Source organism: Heterodontus francisci, chromosome 9 (assembly GCF_036365525.1).
Source record: "Heterodontus francisci isolate sHetFra1 chromosome 9, sHetFra1.hap1, whole genome shotgun sequence".
Taxonomy (NCBI): Eukaryota; Metazoa; Chordata; class Chondrichthyes; order Heterodontiformes; family Heterodontidae; genus Heterodontus; species Heterodontus francisci.
Genome location: NC_090379.1, coordinates 4,306,809 through 4,321,278, shown reverse-complemented (window position 1 = coordinate 4,321,278; position 14,470 = coordinate 4,306,809). Strand labels below are relative to the sequence as shown.

General features: G+C 44.1%; 1 protein-coding gene across 11 annotated transcripts in view; it reads left to right on the top strand.

The window, feature by feature from the left end:
* ttll5 (tubulin tyrosine ligase-like family, member 5) overlaps positions 1-14,470 on the top strand; it is a 432,290-nt gene that overhangs the window by 164,870 nt on the left and 252,950 nt on the right. For all 11 annotated transcript variants that reach the window (XR_010975642.1, XM_068038454.1, XM_068038450.1 and 8 more), the window contains one exon: positions 10,423-10,484. Coding sequence is in view for 10 of the 11 variants with exons in the window: in XM_068038454.1 (XP_067894555.1) it covers positions 10,423-10,484 (62 nt within the window). In the remaining variant the exon portion in view is untranslated. The remainder of the gene's footprint in view (positions 1-10,422; positions 10,485-14,470) is intronic.

Here is a 14,470-nt window from a genome sequence, read left to right as displayed (position 1 = left end):
CTAACCACTGCGCCACTGTGCCGCCCTAAATTTAGCACTCTTCCTTTAGGACCACTCTCGTCTTTGTCCATGAGTATTCTAAAACTTACAGAATTGTGATCACTATTCCCAAAGTAGTCCCCTACTGAAACGTCAACCACCTGGCCTGGCTCATTCCCCAACACCAGGTCCAGTATGGCCCCTTCCCGAGTTGGACTATTTACATACTGCTCTGGAAAACCCTCCTGGATGCTCCTTACAAATTCTGCTCCATCTCGACCTCTAACACTAAGTGAAACCCAGTCAATGTTGGGAAAATTAAAATCTCCTATCACCACCACCCTGTTGCTCCTACAGCTTTCCATAATCTGTTTACATATTTGCACCTCTATCTCACGCTCGCTGTTGGGAGGCCTGCAGTACAGCCCCAACATTGTTACCGCACCCTTCCTATTTCTGAGTTCTGCCCATATTGCCTCACAGCTTGAGTCCTCCATAGTGCCTTCCTTCAGCACAGCTGTGATATCCTCTTTGACCAGTAATGCAACTCCTCCACCCCTTTTACCTCCCTCTCTATCCCGCCTGAAGCATCGGTATCCTGGGATATTTAGTTGCCAATCATTCCCTTCCCTTAACCAAGTCTCAGTAATAGCAATAATCATACTCCCAGGTACTAATCCAAGCCCTAAGTTCATCTGCCTTACCTATTACACTTCTTGCATTAAAACAAATACACCTCAGACCACCAGTCCCTTTGCTTTCATCATCTGCTCCCTGCCTACTCTTTCCCTTAGTCACGCTGACTTCATTATCTAGTTCCTTACAGGCTTTAGTTACTACATCCTTACTCTCCACTGACCTCATTTGGTTCCCATCCCCCTGCCACATTAGTTTAAACCCTCCCCAACAGCATTAGCAAAAGCACCCCCAAGGACATTGGTTCCAGTCCGGCCCAGGTGTAGACCGTCCAACTTGTAATAGTCCCACCTCCCCCAGAACCGGTCCCAATGTCCCAAAAATCTGAACCCCTCCTTCCTGCACCATCTCTCAAGCCACGCATTCATCCTGACTATTCTTTCATTTCTACTCTGACTATCACGTGGCACTGGTAGCAATCCTGAGATTACTCCCTCTGAGGTCCTACTTTTTAACTTGGCTCCTAACTCCCTAAATTCTGCTTGTAGGACCTCATCCCGTTTTTTACCTATATCATTGGTGCCTATGTGCACAACGACAACTGGCTGTTCACCCTCCGCCTTCAGAATGTTCTGCAGCCGATCTGAGACATCCCTGACCCGTGCACCTGGGAGGCAACATACCATTCGGGAGTCTCGTTTTCGACTACAGAACCGCCTATCTACTCCCCTTACAATCGAATCCCCTATGACTATAGCCCTTCCACTCTTTTTCCCGCCCTTCTGAACAACAGAGCCAGCCACGGTGCCATGAACCTGGCTACTGCTGCCTTCCCCTGGTGAGCCATCTCCCTCAACAGTATCCAAAACGGTATACCTGTTGTGGCGGGAGATGACCGCAGGGGACACCTGCGCTGCCTTCCTGCTCTTTCTCTGCCTTTTGGTCACCCATTCCCTTTCTCCCTCAGCAATCCTAATCTGCGGTGTGACCAATTCGCTAAACGTGCTATCCACGACCTCCTCAGCATCGCGGATGCTCCAAAGTGAGTCCATCCGCAGCTCCAGAGCTGTCATGTGGTCTAACAAGAGCTGCAGCTGGACATACTTCCTGCACGTGAAGGAGTCAGGGACATCAGCCATGTCCCTGAGCTCCCACATTGAGCAAGAGGAGCATGTCACGGGTCTGAGATCTCCTGCCAATTTTAATCTTAAGCTTAAACTTAGTTAAATGAAAAAGGAACGAAAAGTTTTTAACCAATCACACGATAAAACAAAAAAGAGAAATAGAAAAAGCCTTACCTCATCTACACACCACCGAGTCCTTTTTTTTGGTTAGAGGAGGAGGGCGGGTGGGAGACACTACAGGTGTAGTGTCTCGGGTTCAGAAACGGCCCAAATATATAGGGTTTTACTTACCCAGCAGCCCCCTGGTCTCCGCCGAAAACAAAAGGAAATTAAGTTGACTTTAAACTGACCTTCCCAGCTGCTCACTCGCTCGCACTCTCTGCTCCCGAAAAAGCTGCTGCAATGAAAGGCAAGTTATTTTAAACGGCCCAAATATATAGGGTTTTACTTACCCAGCAGCCCCCTGGTCTCCGCCGAAAATAAAAGGAAATTAAGTTTACTTTAAACTGACCTTCCCAGCTGCTCACTCGCTCGCACTCTCTGCTCCCGAAAAAGCTGCTGCAATGAAGGCAGCAGCACAGGTAGATAAGATGGTTAGGAAGGCATATGGGATACTTGCCTTTATTAGCCGAGGTATAGAATATAAGAGCAGGGAGATTATGATGGAGCTGTATAAAACGCTAGTTAGGTCACAGCTGGAGTTCTCTTTGGCCTCCTTATCTCAAGAGACAATGGGTAAGTGCCTGGAGGTGGTCAGTGGTGTGTGGAGCAGCGCCTGGAGTGGCTATAAAGGCCAATTCTAGAGTGACAGGCTCTTCCACAGGTGCTGCAGAAAAATTTGTTTGTCGGGGCTGTTACACATTTGGCTCTCCTCTTGCGCTTCTGTCTTTTTTCCTGCCAACTGCTAAGTCTCTTTGACTCGCCACACTTTAGCCCCGCCTTTATGGCTGCCCGCCAACTCTGGTGAATGCTGGCAACTGACTCCCACGACTTGTGATTAATGTCACAGGACTTCATGTCGCGTTTGCAGACGTCTTTAATGCGGTGACATGGACGGCCGGTGGGTCTGATACCAATGGTGAGCTCGCTGTACAATGTGCCTTTGGGGATCCTGCCATCTTCCATGCGGCTCACATGGCCAAGCCATCTCAAGCGCCGCTGACTCAGTAGTGTGTATAAGCTGGGGATGTTGGCTGCCTCGAGGACTTCTTTGTTGGAGATACGGTCCTGCCACCTGATGCCAAGTATTCTCCCGAGGCAGTGAAGATGGAATGAATTGAGACGTCACTCTTGGCTGACATACGTTGTCCAGGCCTCGCTGCCATAGAGCAAGGTACTGAGGACACAGGCTTGATACACTCGGACTTTTGTGTTCCGCGTCAGTGCGCCATTTTCCCACACTCTCTTGGCCAGTCTGGACATAGCAGTGGAAGCCTTTCCCATGCGCTTGTTGATTTCTGCATCTAGAGACAGGTTACTGGTGATAGTTGAGCCTAGGTAGGTGAACTCTTGAACCACTTCCAGAGCGTGGTCGCCAATATTGATGGATGGAGCATTTCTGACGTCCTGTCCCATGATGTTCGTTTTCTTGAGGCTGATGGTTAGGCCAAATTCGTTGCAGGCAGCCGCAAACCTGTCGATGAGACTCTGCAGACACTCTTCAGTGTGAGATGTTAAAGCCGCATCATCAGCAAAGAGGAGTTCCCTGATGAGGACTTTCCGTACTTTGGACTTCGCTCTTAGACGGGCAAGGTTGAACAACCTGCCCCCTGATCTTGTGAGTACTGTGTACAATATAGTTCGCCACACTACAGGAAGGATGTGATTGCACTGGAGAGGGTGCAGAGGAGATTCATCAGGATGTTGCCTGAGCTGGAGCATTTCAGCTATGAAGAGAGACTGGATAGGCTAGGGTTGTTTTCCTTAGAGCAGAGAAGGCTGAGGGGAAACTTGATTGAGGTATACAAAATTATGAGGGGCATAGATAGGATTGATAGGAAGAAACTTTTTCCCTTAGTGGAGATATCAATAACCAGGGGGCATAGATTTAAGGAAAGGGGCAGGAGGATTAGAGGAAAAATGTTTTCACCCAGAGTGTGGTTGGAATCTGGAACACACTGCCTGAAGGGATGCTAGAGGCAGGGATCCTCACAACATTTAAGAAGTGTTTAGATGCAAACAAGGGTACGGGCCAAATGCTGGAAAATGGGATTAGAATAGATAGGCTTGATGGCTGGCACAGACGCGGTGGGCCGAAGGGCCCGTTTCTGTGTTGTATAACTCTATGACATGATGCATCCACGCTAGCATGCATATGCGACACATACATGCAAATAGAGACAGAAAAGAGCAGAAGAAAAATAAAATGGAAAACTTTGGGGCAATATCTGAAGAGTTTTTGTTACGGTTCTTTGAGCTCACTGTAGAGTCCTTGATTGTCGGTAGATCTTGCTTTTTGTTGGGACCCAGTATTTTTCTTAAACCTTGTTTGCTGTAGGAGACTTTTCTCTCTTGGGGTTCCTGTGTCTTCAGTGGATTCAGAGGCTTGTGAGAAAGAGATGGGAGTAGGCAGGAGAGATCTTCTCAGTCCAGGAGCAAACAGACACTCTCAGTTCAAACTGTTTGTACAGTTCAGAAAAACTCAGGTTGCCAAGCAGGTTAGTCATGTGACCACGTGGTCTGACCACGTCTTGGATTGTATCACCTTAGCAGTCTCTGGAATGCCCCCCTTACACACAATACCTGGTGACCAAGATCCATTGTGGTTTGAATGTGTCAGGGAATGGTCCTTTGTCCTTTCAATCACTGTCTGTTAATATGCAAATGTCTTTTCCAGCCATGGCTGATCTGTTTAACAAGTCCTTTCTTCACTCCAGTAACAGTTTAAAATCAGTGTTCATTGCCAAATTAATGTGCCTCATTCTTGGCAGGTGGTGGCCTGGCATGACAGTTGGCTAAAGTGAACTGGAAAATAGGTTAAATGATAGGACAGTAGAGAAGCAGTGGTAGACACTTAAGGAGATAGTTCATAACTCTCAGCATCAGTTGATAAAAAAATACTCTATGAGAAACATGCACCATCTGGGCTAACTAATGAAGTTAAGGATAGTATCAAATTGAAATAAAAAGTGTACAGTACTGTGGAGATGAGTGGTAGGTCAGCAGATTGGACAGGTTTTAGAAACCAGCAAAGAATAACTTTAAAAACAGGAAAGAGAAATTCGAGGAGAGGGGGGGACCCGTACCCCAGTGAGAGTCAGCACCTTCAGGAGAGGAGGCACAGTGGTTAGCACCGCAGCCTCACAGCTCCAGCAACCCGGGTTTAATTCTGGGTACTGCCTGTGTGGAGTTTGCAAGTTCTCCCTGTGTCTGCATGGGTTTCCTCCGGGTGCTCCGGTTTCCTCCCACAGCCAAAAGACTTGCAGGTTGATAGGTAAATTGGCCATTATAAATTGCCCCTAGTATAGGTAGGTGGCAGGGGAATATAGGGACAGGTGAGGATGTGGTAGGAATATGGGATTAGTGTAGGATTAGTATAAATGGGTGGTTGATGGTCGACACAGACTCGGTGGGCCGAAGGGCCTGTTTCAGTGCTGTATCTCTAAATCTAAAAATCTATTCGAGAAAGCTAGCTAGGAATATAAAATCAGATAATAAGAGTTTCTGCAAGTATTTGAAAAGAAAAAGAGTAACTAAAGTGAGTGTTGGTCCCTTGGAGGGTGAGACTCGGAAATTAATAATGAGAAGCAAGGAAATGGCAGAAGTGTTGAACAGGTATTTTGTCTCGTCTTCACTGTAGAAGACACAAAAAATATCCCAAAGGTACTTGACAATCAAAAGGTAAAAGAGAGGGAGGAACTTAACAATCACAATCACTAGCGAAAAGGTACTGGGAAAACTGTTAGAACTAAAGGCTGACACGTTCCCCTAGACCCCATGGATTGATCCTAGGGTCTTAAAAGAAATGGCTGCAGAGATAGTAGATGCATTGGTTGTGATCTTCCAAAATTCTCTAGATTCTGGAAAAGTCCCAGCAGATTTGAAAATAGCTAATGTAACACCTCTATTCAAGAAAGGAGGGAGACAGAAAGCAGGAAACTGTAGGCCAATTAGCCTAACATCTGTCATAGGGAAAATGCTAGAATAGATTATTTAGGAGGTAATATTTTAAACATTTAAAAAATCATAATACAATCAGGCAGAGCCAACGTGGTTTGTGAAAGGACAATCGTGTTTGACTAATTTATTAGAGTATTTTGAGGAAGTAACGAGCAAGGTGCATAAAGGGAAACCTGTAGATATGGTGCAGAGGGATCTGGGTGTCCTGGTTCATGAAGCACAAAAAGTTAGTATGCAAGTACAGCAAGTGATTAGGAATGTCAATGGAATGTTGACATTTATTGCAAGGGGAATTGAGTATAAAAGTAGGGAGGTTTTGCTACAGCTGTATAAGGCCTTAGTTAGACCGCATCTGGAGTACTGTGTACATTTTTGGTCTCCTTATAATTGCATTAGAATCAATGACTGATTCCTGAGATGAATGGGTTATCTTATGAGGAAAGGTTGAGCAGGTTAGGCTTATACCCATTGGAGTTTAGAAGAATGAGAGATGATCTTATTGATTCATATAAGATCCAGAGGGGACATGACAGGATGGATCCTGAGAGGATGGTTCACCATTTGAGGCAATCTAGAACTAGGGGACACAGGTTAAAAATTAGGGGACGGTCGTTAGTCTGTGGAATTCTCTTCCCCAGAGAGCAGTGGAGTCTTGGTCATTGAATATGTTCAGGGCTGAGTTAGATAGTTTTTTGATCGACAAAGGAGTCAAGGGCTATGGGGGGCAGACGGAAAAGTGGAGTTGAGCTCACAATTAGATCAGCTGTGATCTTAACGAATGGTGGAGCAGGCTCGAGAGACCAAATGGCCTTTTCCTGCTCCTAATTCTTGTGTTCTTGTGGGAGATTTGGATGGAAGATGATGAGCAACATAAACTTAATGGTAAAATTTTAAAGGGGATGTAGGAACAGAGAGACAAGGGGGTTAAAATCTTTGAAGATGATAGGATGTTGGTAAAGCTGTTAAAGCATACAGGATCACATTAACTTTATGAATAGAGGCATAAAGTACAGAAGTAAGGAAGTTCTGCTAAATCTTTATCAATTACCCTGTTTGGTCGCAGCAGAGTTTTGTGTACCACACTTTCGAGAGGGTGATAAGACATTGCGGAGGAGATTTACTGGAATAATAGCTTCATGATGAGGGACTTCAGTTTTGTGGAGAGACTGCAGAAGCTGGGGTTGTTCTTCTTAGAGCAGAGAAGGTTAAAGGGAGATTTAACAAAGGCGTTGAAAATAATGAATGATTTTAATAGAGTAAATAAGGAGAAACTGTTTCAAGTGGCAGGAGGGTTGGTAACCAGAGGACACAGTTGTGTGAAAATTGGCGAAAGCACCAGGAAGGAGATGAGAATTTTTATTACATAGCGAGTTGTTATGATACGGAATTGAAAACGTAATGGAGGGTTTCAATATTAGCTTTCAAGAGGAAATTTTATATATATTTGAAAATGAAACATATGCAAGGCTACAAGGAAAGAGCAGGTGATTGGGATGAATTGGATAACCCTTTTAAAAAGTTGTCACAAGCACAATGAGCTGAATGGCCTCCCTCTGTGCTGTCTGATCCTGTGATGCTAATCAGAGCCTCCAGTATTCCTGCACCAGCTTCCCTCAGGATCCTAATAAATGGCCAGGTCCTACCATTTACCTGTCATAAATCTGAGTAACTTTTGAATAATCTGCACTAACCTGGATATAATCACCTCTGGTAATTCAAACTTCCAACTAATATGCACCTACCCTGTGAAATCTGAGGCAAAGTCCTAATTTAGTATCACTGCTGTTCCCTCACTCTGCGCTGCAGGCTTGGCTGCTCTGTCTCTTGGCACAAGGATCCCTAACTACCTCTTGCTGCTAATGTGCTTATAGAAAGCCCTTTTATCGCCCTTTAATGTTCTTGCTTTTTTTTTTCCCTCAAGCATTTTTTAAATTTGTAGTTTTCTGTGTTTTCTTTATATTTGCCTTGGCTTTCATTTTTGTTATCAAATTTGAACTAATATCTGGATCTGATCATCCATGGAATCCCAGCCTTCGACACATTCCCTTTTTTTCTTTCTTGGAATGTACTTAATTTGTTTCCTTTCCATCTCATTGCTGATCTATGCCTTGATTTGGAAACTTTTCTTTTTAATTAATTTGGACAAGATCCCTTCTTGCAATGATTTGCATTTTTCCATGCATATCTTTAATCTATTCTTACTATGAAGCTAATAATATTGTGATACCTGGTGAAATTTCATTCTAAAAGGTGATGATAGGAAGTACATCAGAGCTGTAGACCCGGCCTAGTGAAGATGATTTCAGGGGTGAAAGGTTATACTTGTGAAGAAAAGCTTGAAGCGTTGAGATGGAGAAGGTGAATGGAGAATCCGGCAGGTTATCAAAATTCTGAGATTTTGAGAGGCTACGTAGTTTAACATTGTTTTCAGTGGCTGATAAATCAGTCACTGTGGAGGGGCACAGCCTGGAAGAATTGATGCAAATATACAGAGAATCTTTTTTCACACAGGATTATTAGAACATGGACTACTTTAACACAAGTAGCTAATCATAGTGATATGGCACATGAGGAGGCCATTCAGTTCATTGTGCCTGTACTGGATCTTTGGTAAAGCTATCCAATTAGCCTCACTCCTCACTACTCTTTTCCCATAGCACAGTATTTTTTTTCTTTCAAATATTTATCCAATTCCCTTTTGAAAGTTACTACTGAATCTGTTTCCACTGCCCTTTCAGACAGTGCATTCCTAATCACAACTTGTTGCGTAAAACAAATGTTCCTCATGTCACCTCTTTTTTTTGCCAGTCACCTCCTGTCACTCAAAACAGTTTCTTGTTTATTCTATCAAAATTGTTCATGATTTTGAAGGCTTCTATCAAATCTCCTTTTAATCTTCTCTGCTCTAAGGGGAACAACCCCAGCTTCTCCAGCCACTCCACACAACTGAAGTCCCTCATCCCTGGTACCATTCTAGTAAAATCTTCTCTCTACGTTCTCTAAGACCTTGACATCCTTCCGAAAGTGTGATGCCCAGCATTGAATACAGTACTCCAGCTGGGCCTAATCAGTTTTATAAAGGTTTAGCATAATTTCCCTGCTTTATTTTCTGTTACGGCCAGGTGAGGAGGGGGTCTCAGGCTCCCCTTTTGATCCTTCTCTAGTTTGACCGTAACAAGGTTTATCCTTTTTTAACACAGTGGTTGAGCTTACCACCTCTGAGTGTTTGCTCCTGTTCTTCTAATGTGATTGCAAAAGAATCAATCAGACAGGTTTTCTTGAGTTTAAACAAGAAAGAGGTAACACTCTAACCCGGTTTAAAATGCTAAAAATACGCTACACATTCATGCACGGTGGTGGGCTCGCTTTGCTCAAGGCTCCTGAAGGCAGAAGAGGGGGTTGATTCTCATTCCCTGGTTGCTGGCTGTGGCGGTCTGTAGGCTTGAGGGGGTTCCCAGTCACAGCCGGATCTTCTTTTGATAGTTTCTGGAGAGTGGGGGCGGAGACAGAGAGAGAGAGCCTGCTTCGTTGATGGCTTTTCAGTTACTACTGTCTGCTGTCTATGTGACAATGCTTACAGTTCCTTCATGGCTGCGCAGTCACATGACACTATCAGGACCCTTTGTTTTTAATGAGGTCTTCACTGGAATCTTCTCTGAGATTCAAGATGCTACATGCCTCAAGATGTCCAGTCACACTTGGAGAAGGGTTGGCTCTTTCAAAGTCAAAGTCTTGACGTGTTGATAAGGCCATTCTAGTTAATTCAATCACTGAACCCGAGCTATTGTTCTAGCTAGGCTTGGTGAGACTTTTCGGCTCCAGTTTAATCTTCTGGTGTTTCAAATGTAAATTGGAGTGGCCATCTTGCTTTACCCTCTCCATAGCTTCACCAAAAACTCAGTCAAGTTAGTTAAACACCATCTGCCTTTAACAAATCCACACTGACTTTCATTTATTAGCCCATACTTTTCCAAGTTCCAATTAATTTTGTCTCGGATTTATAGACTCTAAAAGTTACCCCACCTCTGACTTTAAGTTGGCTGGCCTGTGTTTTCTGGGTTTATCTCTCTCCCCTTTTTTAAACAGCGGGTTAACATTAGGATAGAGACTATAACATCACTTAAATGGATAAGTATTTGGAAAAAGAATGATAAAGGATACTGGGATGTGAATTCTGGGTTAAATGAAAATTTCAACATTAAGATTGATTGGTTTTTGTTGTCTAAGGATATTCATGGATAAATGAAACAAAGGCAGGTAAATGGAGTTGAGGTACAGATCATCCACAATCTAATTGAGTGGCGAACAGACTCAAAGGGCTGAATGTCTTCCCCTGTTCCTAGGTTCCTATGGAAGAGACTGGAGTGGGATTCATTATTTCCACTTGGAGAGCTGGCACTGCTGCTGACACAGACATGATGGGCCAAAGGGGCGCCTTCTGTGCTGGAATATCTATGGCTCGACTGTTCATTATAGCTGAGTTTCATTGTACTAATACCTGTACAGTAAGAAATCTGTGCAAGTCTGGACCAGCTCCTGATTGAATTTTCTTTTATTTCTCTAGTGATGCGCCTTTGGATCTGAAGATCAAAGCAAGCTTGCTGTCGGACATGTTCACGTTAGTGGGTGAGTAATCAGTTACATTTTTCACCTTCAATAATGACTTTGATACTTGAGAGCAAACTGCAGCTAAACGTTAATTTGGAATTTATACAGCATAACAAACCTTTGTTGCGTATTATCTGGTTATTTACCTCATTGTGGGAGATTACTGTGTGCAAATTTTGTCCCGAATTATTGTTTCTAGAAGTTTCCCCACCACCGACGTTAAACTGACTAGCCTGTAGCAGCTGGGCTTATCTTAACACCCTTTTTTGAACAAGGGTGTAACATTTGGAGAGCTGGCACTGCTGCTGACACAGATATGATGGGCCTAAGGGGCGCCTTCTGTGCTGGAATATCTATGGTTCGACTGTTCATTATAGCATTAGGGGTGGCACAGTGGCGCAGTGGTTCGCACTGCAGCCTCACCGCTCCAGCGAGCCGGGTTCAGTTCTGGGTACTGCCTGTGTGGAGTTTGCAAGTTCTCCCTGTGACCGCGTGGGTTTCCGCCAGGTGCTCCGGTTTCCTCCCACCGCCAAAGACTTGCAGGTTGATAGGTAAATTGGCCGTTGTAAAATTGCCCCTAGTGTAGGTAGGGAATATGGGATTAATGTAGGAGGAGTGTGGTAGGGAATATGGGATTAATGTAGGATTAGTATAATTGGGTGGTTGATGGTCAGCACAGACTCGGTGGGCCGAAGGGCCTGTTTCAGTGCTGTATCTCTCTCTCTCTCTCTCTCTATTTGCAATTCTCCAGTCCTTGGCACCATTCCTAAGTCTAAGGAAGACTGGAAAATTATGGCCAGCACCTCTGCAATTTTCACTTTCACCTCCCTCTGTATCCTTGGATGCATCTCATCCGGTCCTGGTGCTTTATCAACTTTAAGTATAGATAGCCTATCTAATACCTGCTCCTTATTAATTTTCAGTCCTTTTCGTGTATTTCTAATTATCTCCTCTTTCAACATTGCCTGGGTTGCATCTTTTTCCTTGGTAAAGACAGATCCAAAGTATTCATTTAATACCTCAGCTAGTCCCTCTGCTTCCATGTGTAAATCTCCTTTTTGGTCCCTAATTGGCCCCACTCCTCCTTTTACCACCTTTTTGCTATATATATATATGCCTATAGAAGACGTTGGGATTCCCTTTTATGTTAGCTGTCAGTCTCTTTTCATACTCCCTTTTTGATTCTCTTATTTGCTTTTTCACTTCCTCTCTGGACCTTCTATATCAGCCAGGTTCTCCATTGTATTATCCACCTGACATCTGTCATAAGCACGCTTTTTCTTCTTCATCTTAATCTCTATCTCTTTTGTCATCCAGTGAGCTTTGGATTTGTTTGCCCTACCTTTCCCCTTCTGTGAAATACACCTTGACTGTGCCTGAACTATCTCTTCTTTTGAAGGTAGCCCATTGTTCAGCTACCATTTCTGCTGCCAACTTTTGATTCCAATTTATTTGGCCCAGATCCATTCTTATCCAGTTGAAGTTGGCTTTCCCCAAGTTAATTATTCTTACTCTGAATTGTTCTTTGTCCTTTTCCATAGCTAACCTCAACCTTATGATACAATGATCACTGTCCCCTAACTGTTCCCCTACTGACACTTGATCCACTTGGCCCACCTCATTCCCAAGAGCCAGGTCTAGCAGTGCTTCCTTTCTCGTTGGACTGGAAACTGCTGTAGAAAATTCTGCTGGACACACTCTTGGAACTCTTGCCCCTCTCTGCCCTTTACACTACTACTATCCCAGTCTATATTCAGATAATTAAAGTCCTCCATTATAACTTTTATAATTTTTGCACTACTCTGTAATTTCCTTGCAACTTTGTTCCTCTACATCCTTTCCACTAGTTGGGGGCCTATAGACACTGAGCAATATAATTGTACCTTTTTTGTTCCTAAGCTCTAGCCAAATAGATTCTGTCCCTGATTTCTCTGAGATATCCTCATTCTCCAGCACGGCAATGCTTTTGTTAATCAATACCGCCACTCCTCCCCCATTCCTTCCTTTCCTAAATTTCCTGAACACTTTGTATCCAGGAATATTTAACACCCAATCCAGCCCTCCTTTGAGCCAGGCCTCTGTGATAGCCACATGATCATACTTCCGCATGTCAATCTGCACCTGTAACTCACCAATCTTATTAACCACAATCCATGCATTCATATATTTTTTTTAATTCATTCATGGGATGTGGGCGTCACTGGCTAGGCCAGCATTTATTGCCCATCCCTAATTGCCCTTAAACTGAGTGGCCATTTCAGAGGGCATTTTAAGAGTCAACCACATTGCTGTGGATGTGGAGTCACATGTAGGCCAGACCAGGTAAGGATGGCAGATTTCCTTCCCTAGAGGACATTAGTGAACCAGATGGGTTTTTATAACAATCGACAATGGCTTCATGGTCACACTAGACTAGCTTTTTAATTCCAGATTTATTAATAGAATTCAAATTTCACCATCTGCTGTGGTGGGATTCAAACCCACGTCCCCAGAGCATTAGCCTGGGCCTCTGGGCTACCAGTCCAGTGACATTACCACTACGCCACTGCCTCCCCCATATATCTGCAGATTAAGCCTGATTTAGACTTTATTACTTCCTCCCTTACTCTGACCCCACCTAATAACTTACTATTCCCTACTCTAGTGCTATCTATCTCTCCCAATATTCTGTGCACCTTGCTTTCCTCTCTGATATTTCCTCCTGGTTCCCACACTCCTGCCAAGTTAGTTTAAACCCTACCCAATTGCACTAGCAAATCTCCATGCAAAGAACTCAGTTCTGGCTCTATTTAGGTGCAATGCATTCGGTCTGTACAGGTCCCATCTCCACCAGACCGTGTACCAAGAATCTAAAGCCCACCCTCTCTTGGGACGTCCACTTTGGGACGTCCTGTGGTCGTGAAAGGCACTATATAAATGTAAGTTTTTTTTGAGATAAGAGTGACTGTGGGAATGAATTAAGAATGTCGGTGGGCAATGTTGTTTAGATGAATGTTAATGGTCTTGGTGATGGATAAGATATGTGGTTTTAAAAGGACACCCTAAAGTAAGACACCTTCTGGCTCAATCTGAATGAGCAGCTGGACAGAGGTTTGGAGTTGGGGGAAAAAACCATAGAGTTTTTGTTGGGAGCCGAACACAATGAGCTCCTATCTTCCCGATGTCCAGTTGGAGAACATGCTGTCTCATTGTCTCTGGCACTTTAGAAGGGATGGAGGGAGAGAGATAATGAGGCAAAGTAGTTTGAGGACAGAGCTCTAACGAGCAGGAGCATAGTGGGTGAAGGCGGTATAGCACCTGTAACATGGAAAACATCTCAAGGCACTTCACAAAGAAGATCAGGTCAGATGACCAAAAACTTTTAAGGAGTGTCTTTAAAAAAAAAAGAGAGAGGGAGAAGACGAAGAAGTCTTGAGTGAATTCCAGAGCTTAGGGCTGAGGCAACTGGAGGCAGGGCCACCAATGAAATAAACGATGCGCAAGAGGCCAGAAGTGCAGAGATCTTAGAGGGTTGTAGTTCTGGAGGAGGTTACAGATATAGGGTGGAGTAAAGCCATGGAAAGATTTGAAAATAAGGATGAGAATTTTAAAATTGGAAGTATTATTGGACCGGGAGCCAGTGTAGGTCAGCAAGCACAGAGGTGATGAATGAACAGGACCTGGTGCCAGTTAGGATATGGGCAGTTTTGAATGAGCTCAAGTTTATGAAGATGGGAGGTCATGCAACCAAGAGGGAAGACGGGGCCTCTGTTTAAAGTTTCATCCAAAAGACGGCACCTCCAAAAGTGCAGCATTTCCTCAGTAGTGCACTGGAGGGTCAGTGGCTAGGAGAGAGAGTTTGTGGTGGGATCAAAGGGAAGACTGAAGCCATTGTCTGTGTTTAGTTTGGGGAAATTTCTGCCCACCCACTACAGGATGTTGCAGCAGTCTGATAAATTAGAGACAGTGGGGGAGTTGAGAGAGATAGAGGTGAGGGAGAGCTCAGTGTGCTCAGCATACATGTG